At 39.8% G+C, this 18,388-nt stretch overlaps 2 protein-coding genes across 3 annotated transcripts; both read right to left on the bottom strand.

Moving 5' to 3' along the window:
- Window positions 1-240: 240 nt before the first annotated feature.
- fem1c (fem-1 homolog c) lies at window positions 241-10,925 on the bottom strand. Its single transcript, XM_034691600.1, has 6 exons — window positions 9,610-10,925; window positions 4,328-4,497; window positions 4,040-4,228; window positions 3,053-3,564; window positions 2,471-2,647; window positions 241-2,229 (listed from the first exon to the last, which is right to left on the bottom strand). Exons 1-6 carry the CDS (start codon window positions 10,151-10,153, stop codon window positions 1,965-1,967), a joined length of 1,857 nt encoding a protein of 618 aa, XP_034547491.1. The 5' UTR covers window positions 10,154-10,925; the 3' UTR covers window positions 241-1,964.
- Window positions 10,926-13,309: 2,384 nt separating this feature from the next.
- tmed7 (transmembrane p24 trafficking protein 7) lies at window positions 13,310-17,948 on the bottom strand. Of its 2 annotated transcripts, none has more exons than XM_034691744.1 (4): window positions 17,818-17,948; window positions 17,322-17,527; window positions 15,956-16,201; window positions 13,310-15,157 (listed from the first exon to the last, which is right to left on the bottom strand). In XM_034691744.1, the coding sequence occupies exons 2-4, from the start codon at window positions 17,478-17,480 to the stop codon at window positions 14,921-14,923; spliced, it is 642 nt and encodes a 213-aa protein (XP_034547635.1). In that variant the 5' UTR covers window positions 17,481-17,527; window positions 17,818-17,948; the 3' UTR covers window positions 13,310-14,920. The 2 variants fall into 2 exon arrangements, with proteins under 2 accessions (XP_034547635.1, XP_034547636.1); XM_034691745.1 differs by lacking the exon at window positions 17,818-17,948 and adding an exon at window positions 17,642-17,798.
- Window positions 17,949-18,388: the final 440 nt, after the last annotated feature.

An 18,388-nucleotide genomic window follows, 5' to 3' on the forward strand; every position in this document is an offset into this window, starting at 1 on the left:
TGTACTGCAGATGGTGAAATACCCAAATACTTTGCAATTTTACATGGAGGAGTATTATGGTCCCTGTTCCAACTTCAAAATGTGTTGCTGGCATCATATTTAAAATGAGAGCAGTTTTCAGTTTTAATATTTGGTGTTATTTTTGCAATATTTTCAGTCAAATCTAGTGTTCAACATTTTTTGGAATGGGGGTTGTAGACGTGAGAAGAGAAAAAAAAAAGAAGACATATTGACAAGGAGACGAGTGCAACATGGGTTTATTGTCAAACTGGTTATTAAGACATGAACTTGATTAATGCCATATCAAATCTTAAACTCCACTGTAGTAAAGTGCAGATTCAAATCAAGTTGCCCTGGGAGTCCTCATACATTTTTCTATGTCTGGTTTTGAACTGTCAGGTTTAATAGACCGCAATATGAAGTCCTACAAATTATGAAAAGCCCTTTTTTCTTTAACCCACACATCTAAAGCTAATGTGCAAACAAGATAATTCACAAAGCTGTACTATTGTGTATGTCGAGGCAACCTCCCACTCCTCCGTCTCTTCACCTCTCCTAGAAATGGCTGACGGTTGTATAAATGATCAAATGATAGGTTTTCTGCAGTGATTAATTGGTTGATATGCTGCTGCTGCACATGCACAGTGGACCAATGTTGGTAACCTACCCAGATTTTTCTTTTTGAGCATTATTATTAAAAGAACGATGGTGTTTATAGGTCGGCCATGTTTGAACGATAAGAGGTCACTTATGTGTACAAGCCTGCACACTTTCAGGCTGTTGTAGACAGTTAGTTTGGCTGCTGTGGTTTCTTGTGTGGCAGTCATGTGCATTATGGAATCTCCATGAGTACCACTACACCAAACTCTTGTCCTCAAACAGTTGTGTAAGCTAAAAAAAACAACAAAAAAACACAAAAAAAAACACACTCTGCAAGAAACACTCACTCCTTAACAAATACAAACAAACTCAATCACCCAAAGTCATTCACTCATCTTTCAACAAATCAGTACAATGGTTCTGCAACCCCCTCTCCCGTCTTTGAGTGGAGTAAGGGGATACCAAGGAAACGGCAGCAATGAGGTAAACACAAAAAACTCATGAGAGATATTGCACAAACCAGTGCCGGCACAGAATACAACAGTCTCTCTTTCCAACAGCCTAACCTGTGCATAGGAAGAATAAAGCACTTATGGTGTTCGCAGACATTTAACCCCTCTCGTAAAGCTTTGTTATACACTTAAATTGGGAAAGACAAAATGAGTCTAGGCTCCACACCACTTGGCAGATCCGGGTTTGCATGACAATAACTAAAAGTATTGTAAAAGTACAAAAAAGGAGTAACCTAATGATAAATGAGTAAGGGTCCATGACTATTGGCAACAGTGATGGGACAAACAAAAAAAAAACCTGAAGTCCCAGCATATGTAGAAACGCCTCAATCCTTGCTTTGAGAAGAGAGAAGCAGGCAAAGTTGAGGCCAGGTTGGAGCCAGCATGGAGAAAAATCTCTCAAGTTTCATTCAATAAATAGCATAGTGGAATATGCAAAAAAAAAAAGTCTATTTTTTATAAAGCAAAATTATGTAAACCCCCGCTCAGTTCATCCAGAGATACAACTGTTTGTCCATGTTGCAATTCGCTCTTAATACATCTCCCACAGATCGTGCTGTGAACAGTCAGAGCTGTGGCTCCATGATGAGGAGCAAACAGAGGAAGAAAATGTAAACTCATTCCTCCCATTACTCCAGAGTCGTTTTTCAGTTTCTTCTCATCGAAAGAGGACATTTTTGTTCAAACGTATCATGATCTCTAAATAGTTTGAATATGCAAAACTAACCCACAAAATTATGTCTTCCAGCTCCTCAAACACCTTGTGGGTCAGGTGTTGAACTGTAGCACTCCACAGTTTTGTCAGGTCCACTCGATGTGATCAGACCTCCCTTCCTCTTTTCCTCACCGTCATTATCTGTGGAGTGAAACGAAGGCCTCCAGTTTCTCTGGGATGTTTCCTCGGTAGTCAAGGCTGTGCTTGATGATGGCCCTGGCGGCGAGGCACTGCAGCGTGGTGTGGTTTATGGGCTGAATGACATTCCTGGAGAGCTCCTTCTCGTCTAGGAGGTCGCAGGCCGTTTGTTGGAAGGCGTTGGTGCTGTCAAAGTGAGCCCCGCATGAAATCAGCAGGTTCATGATGTCAGGGTGACCGTTTGTTGCGGCTATATGGAGGGGACTGGAGGGATGGAAAAGATCAGAGTGAGATTATGTTAGAAATTCTGTAATCATGGGTACGTTCAGCTTGTTTTCTGGTAGGGTTATGGCAGGTATGCCCCATCTCTATTTGATCTGTTTTTAGTCCTCTTTAATGCACTGCTAGTCTCAGGTACTGTCTACTTTGTTATTTCTCATTGTTTAATATCAGTCCCAGTAAAATAAAAGAGAAGCTTATTATGAGTGCTGAAATCAAAACAGACCTGTTGTCATCCTCATCGCGACTGTTCACATTCGCCCCACACTCGAGAAGAATGGAGGCCACTGTGAGGGAGGGGAACTTGCAGACGGGATAGCGGCCCACGCAGGTGGTGTTGCGGTCAACTGCCAGGTGAAGGGGACTGTAGCCGTTCTTACCACATGGCTGAAGTTTCAGGAATCTGAAGAGAGATGTTAAGATTTTAGTCAAGAAGTAGCAAAAGAGGTGACAATAAAAACATACATCATTGTAACAACACTGTGCAAGAACAGGACAAAGTCTGAACTGACCACGAGACATTTTAGATTGATTGAAAATATGTAGCAGATGAAACGCCTTTTCTAGTCAGACTGACACTCTGCTTTCTGCCAAAGGAGGGGGTTGTAAAAATGCTCTTAGAACCTGACTGGCAGAGTGTGAAAAAGACATTTTCAGAAATGAGGTCAGAGAAAATAACTGCCACAAAAGACATCCATTTCCCTTTAAACTGCCAGATTTGAGATGTCTCCTTACATTAAAGATTACTGAAGCATTTCTGTAATGAAGACTATATTGTTGCCAGTGCTAGTAATTTAAAGATACTCACCTATAGATGGTTTCCTTCTTGAAGTGGTCCTGCTCTGCGGTACACTGCACTTTTTCCAAAAGACAGATAAGGTGCAGAATGATTGACAGGGCCTTGCTAAGCTGAGCAGGGTCAGGAGGCATGGGTCCGTTTTGTTTAACCGCCCGCTCTATCTCCAACACGCTCTTGGAAAGGATTCCCATCAAGTCCTCAAATGACACAGATGTCCCCAGTAGCCCCTTGGCTCTGTCCTGCAGCATGAAGGAGAAAAGCTCAGCGAACGACAGCAGGCTGGAGGCGGTCATGGGGCTGAGAGGGTCCAGGTTACTCTGCTGCATGTCTAACGCATACTTCCACAGGTTGATACAGCGCTCAAAGTTCCCAGAGTCAGCGTAGACAGCACCTCGGTATCGGATGTAGTAAGACGTGTCTGGGTGTTGGGGGCCGAGGATTCTCTCACGAATGAGCAGTGCCTGCATGCGCATCTCATCAGGGTCAGATATCAGTCCATCTAGCTCCTCACTGTTTGTTACCTAGAGAGGGGAATACAAGGTCAAAACATGGGCGTATCACACATGAAGTCAGGCTTTTAGAAGCAACTTGCTTCATGGTATTACACTGGACTGCTGCAGTCGATTGTCTGTGTGATATACTAATACTATTTTGCAGTTTTACCTGTGTTCTATTTTTTTTTTTTTTTCTATTATACTATTTTGCAGTTTTACCGGTGTTCTTCGTGCCTAAAAAATATTTTTAATTGTGCTGTTTAACATGTATCGTTCTGTCTTCTGTTTCTATATTACAAAAAGAAAATTGGGCAATTTTGTCTCCTCATACTCTAGACTTGAATGCTGCTCAGCCAATTTAAAAAAGCTGTCACTGTCTAAATGTTTTCTTCCATTACCAATACATTAAGAAATCTGCAGTACTATTATTGCAGGAGTAATCAATACTAGACCAAACACCACCTTGGTGATACTAGATGACAAAGACACTGAAGATTCTCACCTCTCTTGCGTAGTCGTATGCCATGATCAGCTGCTTGGGTTCTGGTTTGTGGACGATGTTGTTACTCTCCAAGTACCTGAGGTCCATGGCTCTCTTCCAGTACTTCAAAGCCCCGAGCAGATCTCTCTTCTTGTCAACAAAAGTTGCTCCCAGGAGCTCCAGGGCATCAATTCGTTCCGTGTGGCTCGTCTGCAGAGACATTGTAATTTAACATTTACCTTAATTTGAATATTCAGCTAATTCTAAAGATTATCACGGTTTCTGCATTACAATGAGTGGAACCCTGACCTGATGATGCGTTGTGAGTTCATCTACAATGTTAGTGTGTCCTGTGACGCTGGCAGAGAGCAAGGGGGTCATGCCGTAGCCATCCTGCTCCATGGATGCTCCATACTGTAGTAGCATGCGCATGATCTCCAGACTGCCCGACTCTGCACAGTCATGAAGTGCTGTGTTGCCTGTTGACAGAGAGGGACACATATGTTACAATGAAATACAGATAGACATGCCACCACAGAAAAACCAAAGACGATTTCCGAGACATGTATGTTCATAAAATGAAAGGAACCTTTTTGATTAAAAACAATTATTAAATCGATGTAAATGCTCTTTTCCAATTAAAGAAGTCAGTACAAAACAAGAAGAGGATCTGAAAATAACTAACTTGAAGACTGCATTTCCATGTTGCAAGAGGAAGAGGTAATTGTAGCCTTTAACTCTGCCACATACACACTGGAAATTCCCAGCTGAGCCACAGATTTTTGATAAAGCAGAAATGGTTTCACTCTGACCATTTAATAATGACCAAATATTCTCTCTTTTAATTATAAAGAACTGGAGCCCCAGCAGAGTCACTACAGCAGCGGTTTAGCCAGCACATTGTCTTTTCTCTTGGAATAAATTCAACATTCTACCTAGATTATTGTGGATGCTGTCATCAAGTCATTGAGTTAAACTCTCACTTCCACCCAGTGATTAACAGTTCAGGTACAGCGTGTCATGCCAACAGTAGGTGCAGGTTTTTCTAAACACAATTTGCTTTGTTGGAAAATTGAAGCCGGAGCTGTTGTTAAACAGACATGTGCGTATGTGGTGTGACAACTCGGCACAATAATATTCCCACTCTGGGCACAGTGCAATGTCCTGTAAAAGTCCTTTGTTCCTTTGCTTTCAACTAATGGGTGTGTCAGATGGCAGGCGACACATGTTAAGTAGGGGTGTAACGATTCATCTACTACATCGATGTATTGATTTATATTCCTTTGATCCGACTACATCGATTTGTGATCGGCAAGTTGGCCTTCCAGACGACATATATCGATCTAAAATCATTTAAAAGGTTAGAAATCGATTGTATCGATACAAGGAAATAACACATTGGGTTTAAGCACAGCAGACTTTATATGGATGTGTTTTTTTTGCACTTTTAATGGTAAAGACGTTAATCATTTAAGGCTGCCTATCTGACGTCATCACCACACGCCAGCAGACAACAAAATATCGCATGGCTGATGGCAGAGGAGAAGCCGGCAAGTGAGAAATTATCAAGCCACCACTGCGGTCCAGTGTGTGGAAACACTTTGGCTTTTGCAAAGACGGAGATGTTCTCAATAAGTCGCTCGCTGTTTGTAGGATATGTAAAGGTCAAGTATCACGGCAACACCACAAATCTATCCTGATTACCTTACAAGAAACAAGTATCAAGGTATTTATTTCACAGTCACACTGGTTGAATTTTGGGCTAAAAGGTTACTGAATCGATTTCAAGTTACTGAATCGTTTCGGATCGGATCGGATCAATATCGCCCTTTAATTGCATCGGCAACCACGAATCGTGATGCGAATTAAATCATTGTTAAACAGAATCATTACACCCCTAATGTTAAGACATTGTGTTAAACAGACAGTGACACATAATGGAGAAAATGAGACACTAAAACACGTGTATTTGTTCTGATTTTGCTGACCAGGAAAAATGTGCCAAATTTCACCTTCTCCATGTGACAACAGTGAAGATTTGAAGTGCACACCTGGTCTAAGGAAACAGGAGGACTTTAGACTTTACTTTGATAGAGAATTAAATATAATACAATATAGCTCAAGAACTACAGATCTATTGTTAAATGACAGCAAAAGTCTGGAAGTAAAGCACTACCTTTGTCTATACACGTCTTCCCTATCCTTGTCCCCCAAAATAGGTCACTCAAACCTGAGAATCCAGGTCAATCCTCAACAAAAACATTGTCAAAAAGGCTGCCAAAGCTTGTACTTCCTGAGGATAAACATGTGTAGTCGCGGTCCTGTGGGGGCACTTCCTGATTTGATAGATTAAAAAGAAGCCTACACAGATTTAAGTTAACACATACAAATAAATCAATTCAACACACCTCATACACTTCAAATCTATCCTCTCCCTGTTAGCCTCCAGACTGACCACCATGAGGACTTTAAAGCAAAGATCAAACGTCAAGTTTCTGACCAAACTACTCTGGTCCAGTTTGTTTTTCTTCTAACCCCTTAAAAAGAGAAATCCAGGGCAGTAGTGCTGCAGTTTATGTCCTACTTTATTAGAGATGGGTGAAGCAGGGTGGGTCAACATTGGAGGCAGACTGCGTCTAGATCTGGACAGCAAATGCGTCAAAGTGATACATGTGCCAATGTTTGAATCAATTTCAGATCTTAACTTCTGTTTGATCCAACGAAATAATAACATACTTCATTATTGTGTTTCAGGCCATCCTCAAAACCTGTTTCTACAAGGGTTGACAGAACAAGCTGATCTAGAGACTTCAGGAATCCTTTCAAAAAACAGGGATTAGACTTAATACTCATTATGTGCCTCAAAACACAGCTTAGGCTACCTTAAACCCAGACGAAGAGGGCATCTCACCAAGAGGCGTTCTGCTGGGTTAATGATATAAACTCACAAGTGTTTGTGTCTGCAGAGAGAGCAGACCACAGCTTCCATTGTGATCTCCTGACTTTTTCCCCACCACTAAACTTGCTGCCCCACTCCTTCAACACAATATCCATTGTTTTTGAATATCTGCCGCTTCATATCTAATATTAAACATCTGCTCCTTCCTGTTGGTTCAGCTGTTATTGGAAGGGCAACAGTTTGAAGAATGAGCTAGTAAGAGTGCTTTCCACTTCAATCAACACGTATGATGTGGAAAGGGTGAATTTGAAGCACATGCATTGGTTTGTGCACAATAGAACACCTGCCCTCTGCTCGTGTGCTCAGGAGAACTGAACGTCACAACTTCAGTGTTACAGATTGTTCAGTGAGTGTTTGTTTTACCACAAAGTATCTGAAGAATAACAAATGATAAAGAAGGTTCACTGGTTGGGGCAAAGATCAGTGAAAACTCACAAAATGGAAAAGGAGAGGCACTGAATGGGAGATAACTAATACAGAGGTACACACAAGTTTGAGGGGGTCATTCATGGGGATTCCCAGAGATGCCATAATTAGACCATAGACTGTATAAATAATGGACGTAGTATCCGGGATGTCACCCATCTGTTCCTGAGCGCTGTTTTGAAGCCAATCGACGGCAGCAGCCATATTGGAAATGTGGAAGTCAACCAGGCATAGTGTGATGTAAAGAGGCGGAGTTTGAGCCTCCTAGCCAACAGCTATGTGTTCCCAGCCGGGAGTCAAGTCAGTCATGTCCTTATTTGGGCAAAAACTTGTAATCTTAATATCTTCTGAACCGTTGCGTTAGAAAAAAAAATTCACCCCCGTACAGTGTGTGCCGATAGTGAAATTAACTACGTAAAGCCAAACCGTTTTTTGAACCAGGCTGTAAACATGTTTATTATTGCTGCAAAGATCGTCTTTTTTGAATTGGTGCGTATATGTGCTTTTCGGTGTTTCTGCAGCCAGCCTCAAGCGAATTCTCCATGAATCGCAGTTTATAAAACTTCCGCATGGGCTTCATCGTTTGAGACCAAGCGGCGACCTCCGGTCTAAAAATGAGTCCAATGCGGAAGTGCTAAAAACTGCAGTTCATCAAGGATCCGCTTGAGGCTGGCTCCGGAAGTACCAGAAGTCACATACACATGAATGGGAAAAAGACAATCTTTGTGAGGGGGGTGAATTTTTTTCTAACGGGGTAATTTCAAAGATATTGAGATTATGAGTCCTCCAATGAGAGGCAAAGCTGACTGCAGGAACACTGCAGCTGTTGGCTAGGAGGCTCAAACTCCGCCTCTTTACATCACACTGGCTCCACAGCAGCAAGACGATTTGCCTCAAAACAGCACTTCAGAAACAGATGGGTGACGTCACGGACACTACGTCCATATTTTATACAGTCTATGCTTGAGACCGGAGGTTGCTGCTTGATTTAGACCCATAGATATATTTCAAGACCACGATAAGTACACACTGAACAAAAATGCAGTAGACAGAGGAGATGTAGGCAGTAGCAGTTTTAGACATCTGTGCAAACAAGATGTGTCAATTGATATCAAGCATATCACAGAGAAGTTTAACTAAACATTTGTTGTGGTATTTAAGTTGCAGTTTCATTATTTAATGGTTAATAATTTGCTTATAATGTACAAAAACTCTCAGAAATGTCTGATTTTGGTCTAAATACAATTGATTGTTTTCAAGATTATTGATCAGTGTTATTAATTAAAGCATTTTCATTCCAGCCAAACATTCACTGCATTGGCTGCTTTACAGGTATTTATTCAATTTGAACCCTTCAAAGAAGATATTGATTTAGCTTATTTCATGTCTTTAAAAGTACTTCTATACCTTTCTTTGTACAGATAGTATTTTCATTTTTATTTAGAAATTTTGGATTTGTGTTTAGGTTTATATATTTATTGCCCTTACTGTCTTAAAGTACCAGTGTTCCATTCACCACGTCAAATTCCTTGTGTGTGCGAGCTCACTTGGCGAGAAAGCTTTCTTGAATCCTGAATCAACTATAGAAATCCACTGCATCAAGCTTGATTCTACAGCTGCTGTGCGAGATGGATGAATGAACAACACACATTTCCTAGCCTCCTGCATCTACATGGGCCAAGTGTTTGACACACACTCAAACCTATTGAATGCAGCAGATCACTTTAGAGCAATCCTGATGTATGTCATTTCATGTAAGACAGCCGCCTAAAAAACAACAACAGATGGACACTGTTTTTCGAGTATTTTTAAAATGCCATCTAAGGAGAATCAGATCCATCAGACACTCCCACAGGCTCAGTCCAGGCTGACGTACACATCAGAGCTTTCCACTGTGAAACCAGATGTTCATGTTATTCTGTTGAGTCATTTATGATGGAAACATGCTCATGCTGCATGATGACATACAGATCACAATCCAAATGAATGTTCTTTATTTAATATCATTTTTGTATTTTTCTCTTTGATGGTTTTGTATAACATATATAATTTGTTACCTTGTGGTGAACAAAGAAACACTGAACAAATGCAATAAAAAGTTGAATGACAAAAAAATAAAGACATACTATTTTACTAACCTATAAACACAAACTCGTAAAGGGTTATGTTATCGCTGGGCTATGATCATTTGACTAAAGGTCCTCACCTTTGACACTCTTCCTGTTGACATCTGCTCCTTTCTCCAGCAGGTACTGCGCTATGTCCTTGTGTCCCTTATAGCAGGAGATCATCAAGCACGTGTGCCCGTGTCTGTTGGCCACCTCCAGGTCAGCTTTGTGCTCCACCAGGTATTTCACAATGTCTAGGTGTCCGTCAAAACAGGCTGCCCTCAGGGGCGTCGAGTTGGTCAGGGTCGTGCTGTTGACAGAGGCTCCGTGGCCCAGCAGCGACTGCACCACCTTCAGGTGACCCGCAGCCGAGGCCGCCCACAGAGGGGGGGCTCCCTCGATGGTCTCCCCGTCAAAGTTCACCGACCCCCCGACCTCAACAGGAGCACTGCAGCACTCTAGTAGATACTCCACCAGCTCCAGGTGTCCGTACCGAGAGGCCATGAGGAGCGGGGTGGCACCGTTTGTCTTCTCGCCCATCAGTTTGGTCACCTCGTGTCCATCTTTGTTCTCCAGCAGCTTCTGAAGCAGACGGAGCTTCCCGTCCCTGGCTGCGTTAAACACGGCTGTCTTTAAATCCATTATCTGACAGGTAGTCTCACTGTTGAATAAGAAGTCCGTGAAGCACCCTGTGAACCAGGACTCGATGTGTGTGGACCCTTTGTTTACAACTCCGAGTGTCTAGCTAGCTGTAAACCAACTAGTGTTAGCTGTTTAGTTAAAGACCCTCAGCAGATCTTCAAATGTCAGAGAATAAAAAAACAAATCACCAACACGTGATGTGAACATTGATCTCTATTAATAACTCACACGTTTGAGGCGACCCTTGGTCCAGTAATACATTTGTGACCGCGTTAGCAATGTGGCTAATCAACTTCCTTGATCAATTAAGCTAACCTCTTAGCTCTTAGTTGACACACTGTCCGCCTCTTTAGTGATAGAACATCCGATACTCCTCCACAGACATGTCTTCTCCTCCTTTATTAGCTCTGCTTCCTGTGATTGTCATCGTTTTACAACATACTCCCGATATGCTCTGTATATTTGCGTTCAGAGGGCCGAGTTCAATGAATCCACCCCCACCCGTAGCGCTGTGCTGCTGCTAGCTTAGCCTGTGTAATCGACGTTTCTTCTGTTCGGGGGTCTCCCCATCCTCCGAGTCCTTTTTACTTCCACACACACGGCGAAGAACGACGGCAGACTTTACCTCCGATGCTGTGATTAATGGCCGCTCATGGAGCCACTCAGCAAGCTGGCACGACGATAATCTCAGCGGAGGGGAAGGTAAACAGGGACGTTTATCCACCCACGGCTCCACCGGATGATCACGACTCAGTTACTGTCAAATCGCAGAGTCAACGCAGTCTTTTTTCTGTACTGAAGCAAATGATTGACATGTGAAGCGTCCAATCACAGAGCCGGGGAGCTGTGACGTACACAATTAAAACACGACAAAGATTGCTGCTTTTTGAGTACCTGGGATTTAACTTGTGGTGGACAGTAACAGAGTTAATGTACTTGAGTAAAGGTTAAGAGTTTGTTCAAGTGTTTCCTGCAATCAGTGTAAAGTGTCAGAGTCTGCTAAAACTTCATATGATAGGAGGATTATTCAATTCAGTTTCCTTGAAATATCTGTGCGGTCTTTGGAAAACATCTCTCTCAGTGTTGGAAGTTTCAGGTGTATAAAATGTTTTTAAAAATAGGGATTTAAAGGCCTTCAAATGATGTCAATGAGTGGAGATGATTCAGCTGAGTAAAGTTAATTGACATAAAAGCTCTGTAGTGCATCTAATGACAACATTTAAACCTTTCTGATCTTCAACAAAAAATACACATTGCAGTCATTCGTTAAAAAGCGTCAAGTATCAAAATTACTTTTCGGTGGGACTAATGCGATCAAACATACAATGTGAGATATTTGAAGTAAAGAGATTCTTAACCAACCATGATGATTTGTACAGTTTAATTTAAGGCTACATTAGTCAGACAGAAGTTTAATCATTGTGGGTCTATGGGGAGAAACACCAGTCTCTTTGACATCATTCCTTTAGTACATTATTATTGAAGACAAATTCATAACTCCATTCAAATGAGTGATGTATAGGTGTTTCTTAAGCTGCTCACAAGAGAATGAGCTTTAGTAAACTATACCTCTGTGTCAATCAGTGGTGGACAGTAACAGCGTAAATTTACTTGAGTACAGTACTTAAGTACATTTTTTGAGTATCTGTACTTTACTTGAGTATTGTTTTTTTGGGGAACTTATTACTTTTACTCCACTACATTTCTATCAGTGCTCTAGTTACTCACTACCTTTGCTGTGAAGTCAGCTCATGAATTTCCCTCTCTTTTCTGAAATCTGATCCCTAAGATAGTAAAATGTGTTTGTGTACTTCTGTCTCAGTGGTTTAGTCGTACTTGTATATCAAACACAGAGCAGATTTCACTCAGATCAGGCAGTTCATTTAGAGGTGGTAATGATGGCTATAATTCTCCACCTGAGCACCCATGGCCATATCTTCAGCCCAAGTTAGAGGATTTTGAATTGAAGAATGATACGTATCATTTGAAATGTTCTCCCTGTTTCTGCCCGAACAAACAAAAAATCACTTTCCAACCTGAGAAAGTGTGTTGAGCTATGTAACGTTTGTTTCATTCCAGATGAACATTTCAAACTAAGTTGTCTGTGCTTGGAGTAACTTAGTTGCTGTTTTTATTCCATGATATAGTTTTTAAAGATTTCAAGTAATGGTTTCTAAATAAACATGATGCAACAGAATTTACTCCTATGTATTCCTGACTGCACTCATGCTTTGTGAAAATACAACGTTTTGAGATATTATACTATACTAAGTACTTTGAATACTTAAGTATTTTTAAAAGAAAGTACTTCAGGACTTTAAACCAAGTAATAATTTGACAGAGCAACTTTCACTTGTATTGGAGTAATATTTGATCAGGAGTATCTATACTTTGACTTAAGTAATGAAGATGTGTACTTTGTCCACCACTGGATTTAACAGATATCAGGACAAAGGGAGAATAAGCTCAGCCGATAAAAAGAAACATTTAACTAATAAAGAATCTCCAACAATCAATGAAAGGAAATAAATTATTCAAGAAATTTATTGTATGGAACAACTGACTTTCTCACTCAGACATGCAACGAAAAAAGGGGAAAAATATTGGAAGAACTGGACAACTTATATGGATGTGTAATGATGTCTATATTTTCATATGTTCTGCTGTGGAAAATGTCTTGTTTGTGCCTCCTGTGGACCACCTTGAACTGGCAGGACCTTAAGGATTATAAAGAAATTCTCAGACACTTAAGAACTAGACATGCATGCTGTTGAATAACAGCTCGCCATCCCACTATTTGTTTGTTTGTTTGTTTTACTCCTCTCTGTCCCTTACTGTGGTATATCATGTCAAGCATTTTACCTCACTCATGATGATGACCCTGTCTGTGTTATGTTTTCAGTATTGATGTAAAATATTTGTTACAAAACAAGAAAAATAAAGTCTGAAAAAAACCCCCAAAACATTAAACTTCCTCCTGTCTATGTGCATAATACAGGAAAATCTGATACTTTATATGGATGCAGAGCTGTCTGTGGTGGCCTTGACTATATCACTCCCCACAGGATGAAAGAAGCATTACCAAGAAGTGTTTCCTAATTCAAACAACCCTCTTGAAAAACTGTAGACTATTCATGATATAAAATAAAGGTATACTCAATTTTAACAGAAAGTTTATTAAGCCATCCCAATAACTTAACATGTTCCCAGAATGCCTCAGCACTGAATTTGTGTCCAAACATGACCTGTCAGTGCACAAACTGAGGTGCACTTTTTCCAAAACTGACAACTAGCAAATAGTGAGAAAGACAGAAACTGAGCCAAGCACAGTAACACGTGGCTATATTTTAAAAAAGTACATTGAAGGTTATTTTTTGTGTTTAACCTTCTCTTTAGATTAAGTTAAGTTGGTGTAGGTGCTTAACTTTTAATTTCGTACACTGTTCTCACAATGCAATTTTGTGTCTGAACTGGCACATTTAGGTTTTCTCTAAGTAATGCTTTGAAAATAAGATTACAATGAACTTAAAAATAATATTGAAATAAGCCATAACAGGCCATAGTAGTCATCAAGTTTGTTTCTTAGACCTAGTCCCTTCAGGATTTGATTTGAGTGAGAGGGGGAGGAAATTCTCATATTACAGCTACAACTCAGAGTCCAGAATTATCTTATATTGAAGCAATACTTTGCAAAATATGAATTTTTACAACAGTGATAATTTAAAACTAAAAGGACAATGTCAGCCCACCAGAAAATAAGATGTTACACTTCAAACAGCAAAGACAGAATATGATTTAACATTGCTAAGGAAACAGTAAAATACATACTTTTCATAACTATTGGTGCACAGATCATTGCTGGTGTTTCCACTGACCACATAAAATGCACCATTTCCAAACACTAGAATATTACAGTTCATTTTTCACCTACACAGAGTCAGGTGATGAATTTTAGGAGATACTTCAGTCCAAATTCAAAACAGATTAGTTTAATTTAAGGTCAGTTTCTCCGGGGAGGAACATATGCATTTCCAATTTCAATCATTCAACCCAAATGTAAACTGTTTTCAGTAACTGTTAGATTAAAGATGGCCCAAACTCTGTTCAGTGTATTCCCCAATGACTTCTAAAATGACAAAGCTGGTAAAAGCAAACACATTATCTAGTCTTTCTCACTCTCAAAGTGGAGTTTAATGACAATAAAAATAAAAATAATATAACCAAATGCAACCTCAACTGAAATACAACCTTTTTTTTTGCCTGAGTGGTTTTAAAGACCCAATACTGTGCAGTTGAGGAAATAAATCCCCATCTCTACATCTCTACTGAGTATGTTATGTCACAACTTCCACTCCCTTGGATATATCAGATCAAGATTTAGGCTAGAGAACGAACAGATTAGGGGTACAAAATGACTCAAAATAAAATAAGAACACATTTAGAAATAATTTCAGATATTTAAGTATTCAAGGGCGGCTTTTACTAAACAACCAACTGCTTGAAGTGCTTCCAATGGTTACAAGCAACACAAGCAAACCTCTCCTCAGGTTTCCTGCTTTACCCCTCAAATACAGTTCTAACACATATAACCTTGCTCAAGACTCATTTGCATAAAGTCAAGTCAGAATATCGGTGCATTATCAAGGTGACAAGAGACCTGGCAGTTTGATCATTTCAGATTGGCACTGATATTTAACTATCTCTATGCACATGAGCCCTGGTACAGATGAAGAAAATGATGGATCAGATCCCAGGGTTCAGAAACTGTTACGATCCGACACGTGTTGTGGTGGTCTTCTTGTCAGAGAAGAAGCTTCTCAGCAGGACCACCTGACTGATGCTGACCACCAGAAGGATAATCGCTTCTCCAATGGACCAGAAAGCAACTCGAGTGTTGAGGTCCTCGGCACGACTGCGGCCCTGAGCTTCACGGAGACGGAAGTGTGTCTGGTAGTCAATAACAGATTTCAGGGCCTCGTGGATGGACACACATGCTGATTCCATCTGCAAATGGTAAAATAATATAGGTTAGGACAGATATAAAACATTTGACTGTGGGCTGAACTTAATGATTGGCAACTAACAAGGATCTGAATTTAACTCTGATTACAATACTCAGTAGACTAAAATTAAGACAAAATATTGGGAGTCTTTCAGCTTTTTTAGCGCCACAACTGTTAACATCTGAAGCAGCAGTTGAAAACACTTTTTCCTGACTTGGTTTTCTTGTAATTGCACCAATGAATAATTTTATTTTATTTTACTGGTTTTAAATATTCTGTAGGCAAATTCTAAAAATAACATAAAAGGCACAACAACCTTGCAGAATGTTTTGATGTATTAAAATGTGCATCAGCTGTAGGTGCAAATACTACCCAGATTTAGGTGCTAAATAACTTAGGAGATTAAAACATGATGTCATTGAGTTTACAAAATGTGTACATAACACACAATGATAACAGATGAGTATGCAGAGTTGAGAGAGCACAGACGTGTTTCGGCCATGATAGCAGGTTAAACTGCTTTTAGAGTCAGACTCGGTGGAGCCATGCTGGGGATTTGCAGAGTTTTAAACCACGTGTACTAAACAGAACTCAAATTGTGTTAGCTGTACTAACCCAACAAGGAAATGAAACCATAGAGTGGGACAGGTATGGAAAAAAACCTGTCTGGAAAATGAGCCTCTAAAATGTTGTAATTCTGCCTAACAGTAAATTTACCTGATTCAAAAGACAGAAAACATTCTCTCCATGACAAACATGGTAATACATTAGCTTTTGCATGCTCACACACACAGCTCACCTGGGTGAGAGCAGTGACTCTGTTTTCGTTGGGGAAGAGTGGAGGGTCATCCCCAACCTGGAAGTCAAAGTAAACAGTCTTGTGTGTGAAGGTGGAGAACTCATTACTGAAGCAGAACTTGTAGGTGCCATTTTTGGCTGCTGTAAATGTAAAGCTGTCATATTGCTTCTTCATCTCCTTATAGAGGGTAGTGCCTTCTGGGTCTTCCAAACGACAGTCCACATCATAATGGCCGCCTGTCACCACCTGGGAAAAAAAACAAAAAAAACAAGAGGACTTCTATTCAGTATCATTGCATATTCAATTTTTAACTAAACATGTTATATTTCTAATTATTACAAACTGCATCAAGTAGTACTAACCACAGCAACTTTGACAGACTGTAGTGATATCTATGCATGAAATCTATGACTAATAAAAAACTTTGCTTATGTCAAAATACAGACTAAGAGGATTATAAAAAAATAGCTTTTGCTAAGCACAGCGAAAGTGGTACTACTATTGAATTTTAAATCAAGGATGATCTAATCACAGATATAGACAGACATACAAAACACAAAGGTTAATATAATCGAGGAAGCTTTGACAGCTGTTTGAAGAAAAACGAGAAGATCGCTTTATAGCTGTGATGTTAGACCAATGATAAAGACTATGGGATAACTTGACTGACTTAACTAAATCAAATGAATGATAAAGCCGCAAAACATGCCCTCACAAAGCTCACTGATAAGACATGATTTATAATATTCATATTGTTATAAAATGCGGTCCCCTTTAGTAGTGCATCATTATAATGTATTAGATGATGTTATAAATACTTTTAAATCACGTCTTTATTTTCTTTATTTATTGGGATCCCCGTTAGCTTCCACATTGTGGTTGCTATAGTCTTCCTGGGGTCCACACAAAAAAAAACCATCTTAAAACTAATTTACTCCTTGGCTTTTATTACAGCATAATAGTTTGTGTTGGTCTTTGTTTGTCTTTTAATTTAATTTATTTTAAATGTAACTATTTTTATTTCTACTGTTTGTATTTGTTGTGCAGCACTTTGGTAACCTTGCTGTTTTAAAAATGTGCTATATAAATAAAGTGGATTGGATTGGACAAATTAAAATGTAGCTTCTGCAAACAAAGTGTGTTTGGTTTAGCCAGCAACACTTAAATGTGTGGAGGACACAAAGAACTTTGTTTAATATATAGTTTACCACGTATTGACCAATCAGACAAATGAAGCTGGTTGTAGTCTAGGGATATCAATGTTAATAATCCTGTGACTGTTAACAATATGTTAGTCTGGACTGCTACAAAATGACACCCTCTTATCACCCATCGGATCTAAGTGTCCTGATGACGCTCATCATACCTGAAACTCCAGTGTGCACTTGGTGCCCATGATGATGTCCTCGTAGAAACATTGTTTAGCGTTGTCTGGCAGCTCAAACGTCAGCTCTGAGCCCAGAACCCACCCACAGAGCAACTGGGCCCACAGCACCTTCAACAACACCCTCACGGAGCCGTACATCCTGATGTCCAAGAGCAAAGCTTCAACCCGCAAACCTGTACGTGGACCTGCAGAAACACACATGAGCAAACATCAAAATGAAAAAGGGTCGCAGAGAGACTATAAGACAAAGCACACCCGGACATCTCTATGAACGACAGATATTAGCTTCAGCTAACTACCTAGCAGGCTGGCTTTCCATTTTAAACAACTGAACCGCCTGGGTTGTTTTTACATTCGCCTTAATGTATCAATGTATTATAGGAGGACTTTAGGTATCACATTTTGGGAAAATTCAAACAATACTATACGTGAAATTATGATTTAGTCTCAGTCAGCATTAGCTTACGTTTCTTACCTTGATATGCTCACCCGGATGTGACTAATGCTACGTAACCTGTTACAAGCGTGACACCCCATTGGCCGTCATCTGTATTAAGCCCGCCCCCAATCTCCTCCGATTAGTTAAAAACAAAGAATAGGAAAAGATCATCTGAGTTACATCTTCCGGATGCAACACGCTCCAACGTGGCTGCTAGTTATTTATCACATCTTGGTTAGAATTAACACTGCGCCTGAAATACTATTTAATGGAACAGTTGCCAATGTACCATACTTTTATTTTGAGACCGGTACATCCCAAATGTATTTGATACAAATAAAATGTACTCTCGTACCCTTAATCTCACAGCTGTTTCTTTTAGGTTTATACCCAGATAATTTGCATGTAAACAAGAAGCAACGAATATTTGTAGATATATATCTTTATATTGGCAAAAAGAGTTATAGGTCTCTCTTGGAAAAACATCCATGTTTGATTTGATAAGTTTATGTGTGTGTAACTTGTAATTGTATTTCCTTATTTCCTTGTAAAACTGTGAAAACAATAAAAAGAATATGGGAAAAAAAGTACTCTTATTTTTAATTAT

Source organism: Notolabrus celidotus, chromosome 9 (assembly GCF_009762535.1).
Source record: "Notolabrus celidotus isolate fNotCel1 chromosome 9, fNotCel1.pri, whole genome shotgun sequence".
NCBI lineage: Eukaryota > Metazoa > Chordata > Actinopteri > Labriformes > Labridae > Notolabrus > Notolabrus celidotus.

What these genes read in the sequence shown, in the direction of transcription:
- fem1c (XM_034691600.1), bottom strand. Translation starts at nt 10,153, where the DNA reads ATGGATTTAAAGACAGCCGTGTTTAACGCAGCCAGGGACGGGAAGCTC. An exon ending in AACTCACAACGCATCATCAG is followed by an intron (nt 4,229 to 4,327) that starts GTCAGGGTTCCA and finishes ATGTCTCTGCAG; the next exon opens with ACGAGCCACACGGAACGAAT. An exon ending in AAGAAGGAAACCATCTATAG is followed by an intron (nt 2,648 to 3,052) that starts GTGAGTATCTTT and finishes ATCTCTCTTCAG; the next exon opens with ATTCCTGAAACTTCAGCCAT.
- tmed7 (XM_034691744.1), bottom strand. Translation starts at nt 17,480, where the DNA reads ATGTACGGCTCCGTGAGGGTGTTGTTGAAGGTGCTGTGGGCCCAGTTG. An exon ending in AGTGCACACTGGAGTTTCAG is followed by an intron (nt 16,202 to 17,321) that starts GTATGATGAGCG and finishes TTTTTTTCCCAG; the next exon opens with GTGGTGACAGGCGGCCATTA. An exon ending in GAGTCACTGCTCTCACCCAG is followed by an intron (nt 15,158 to 15,955) that starts GTGAGCTGTGTG and finishes TACCATTTGCAG; the next exon opens with ATGGAATCAGCATGTGTGTC.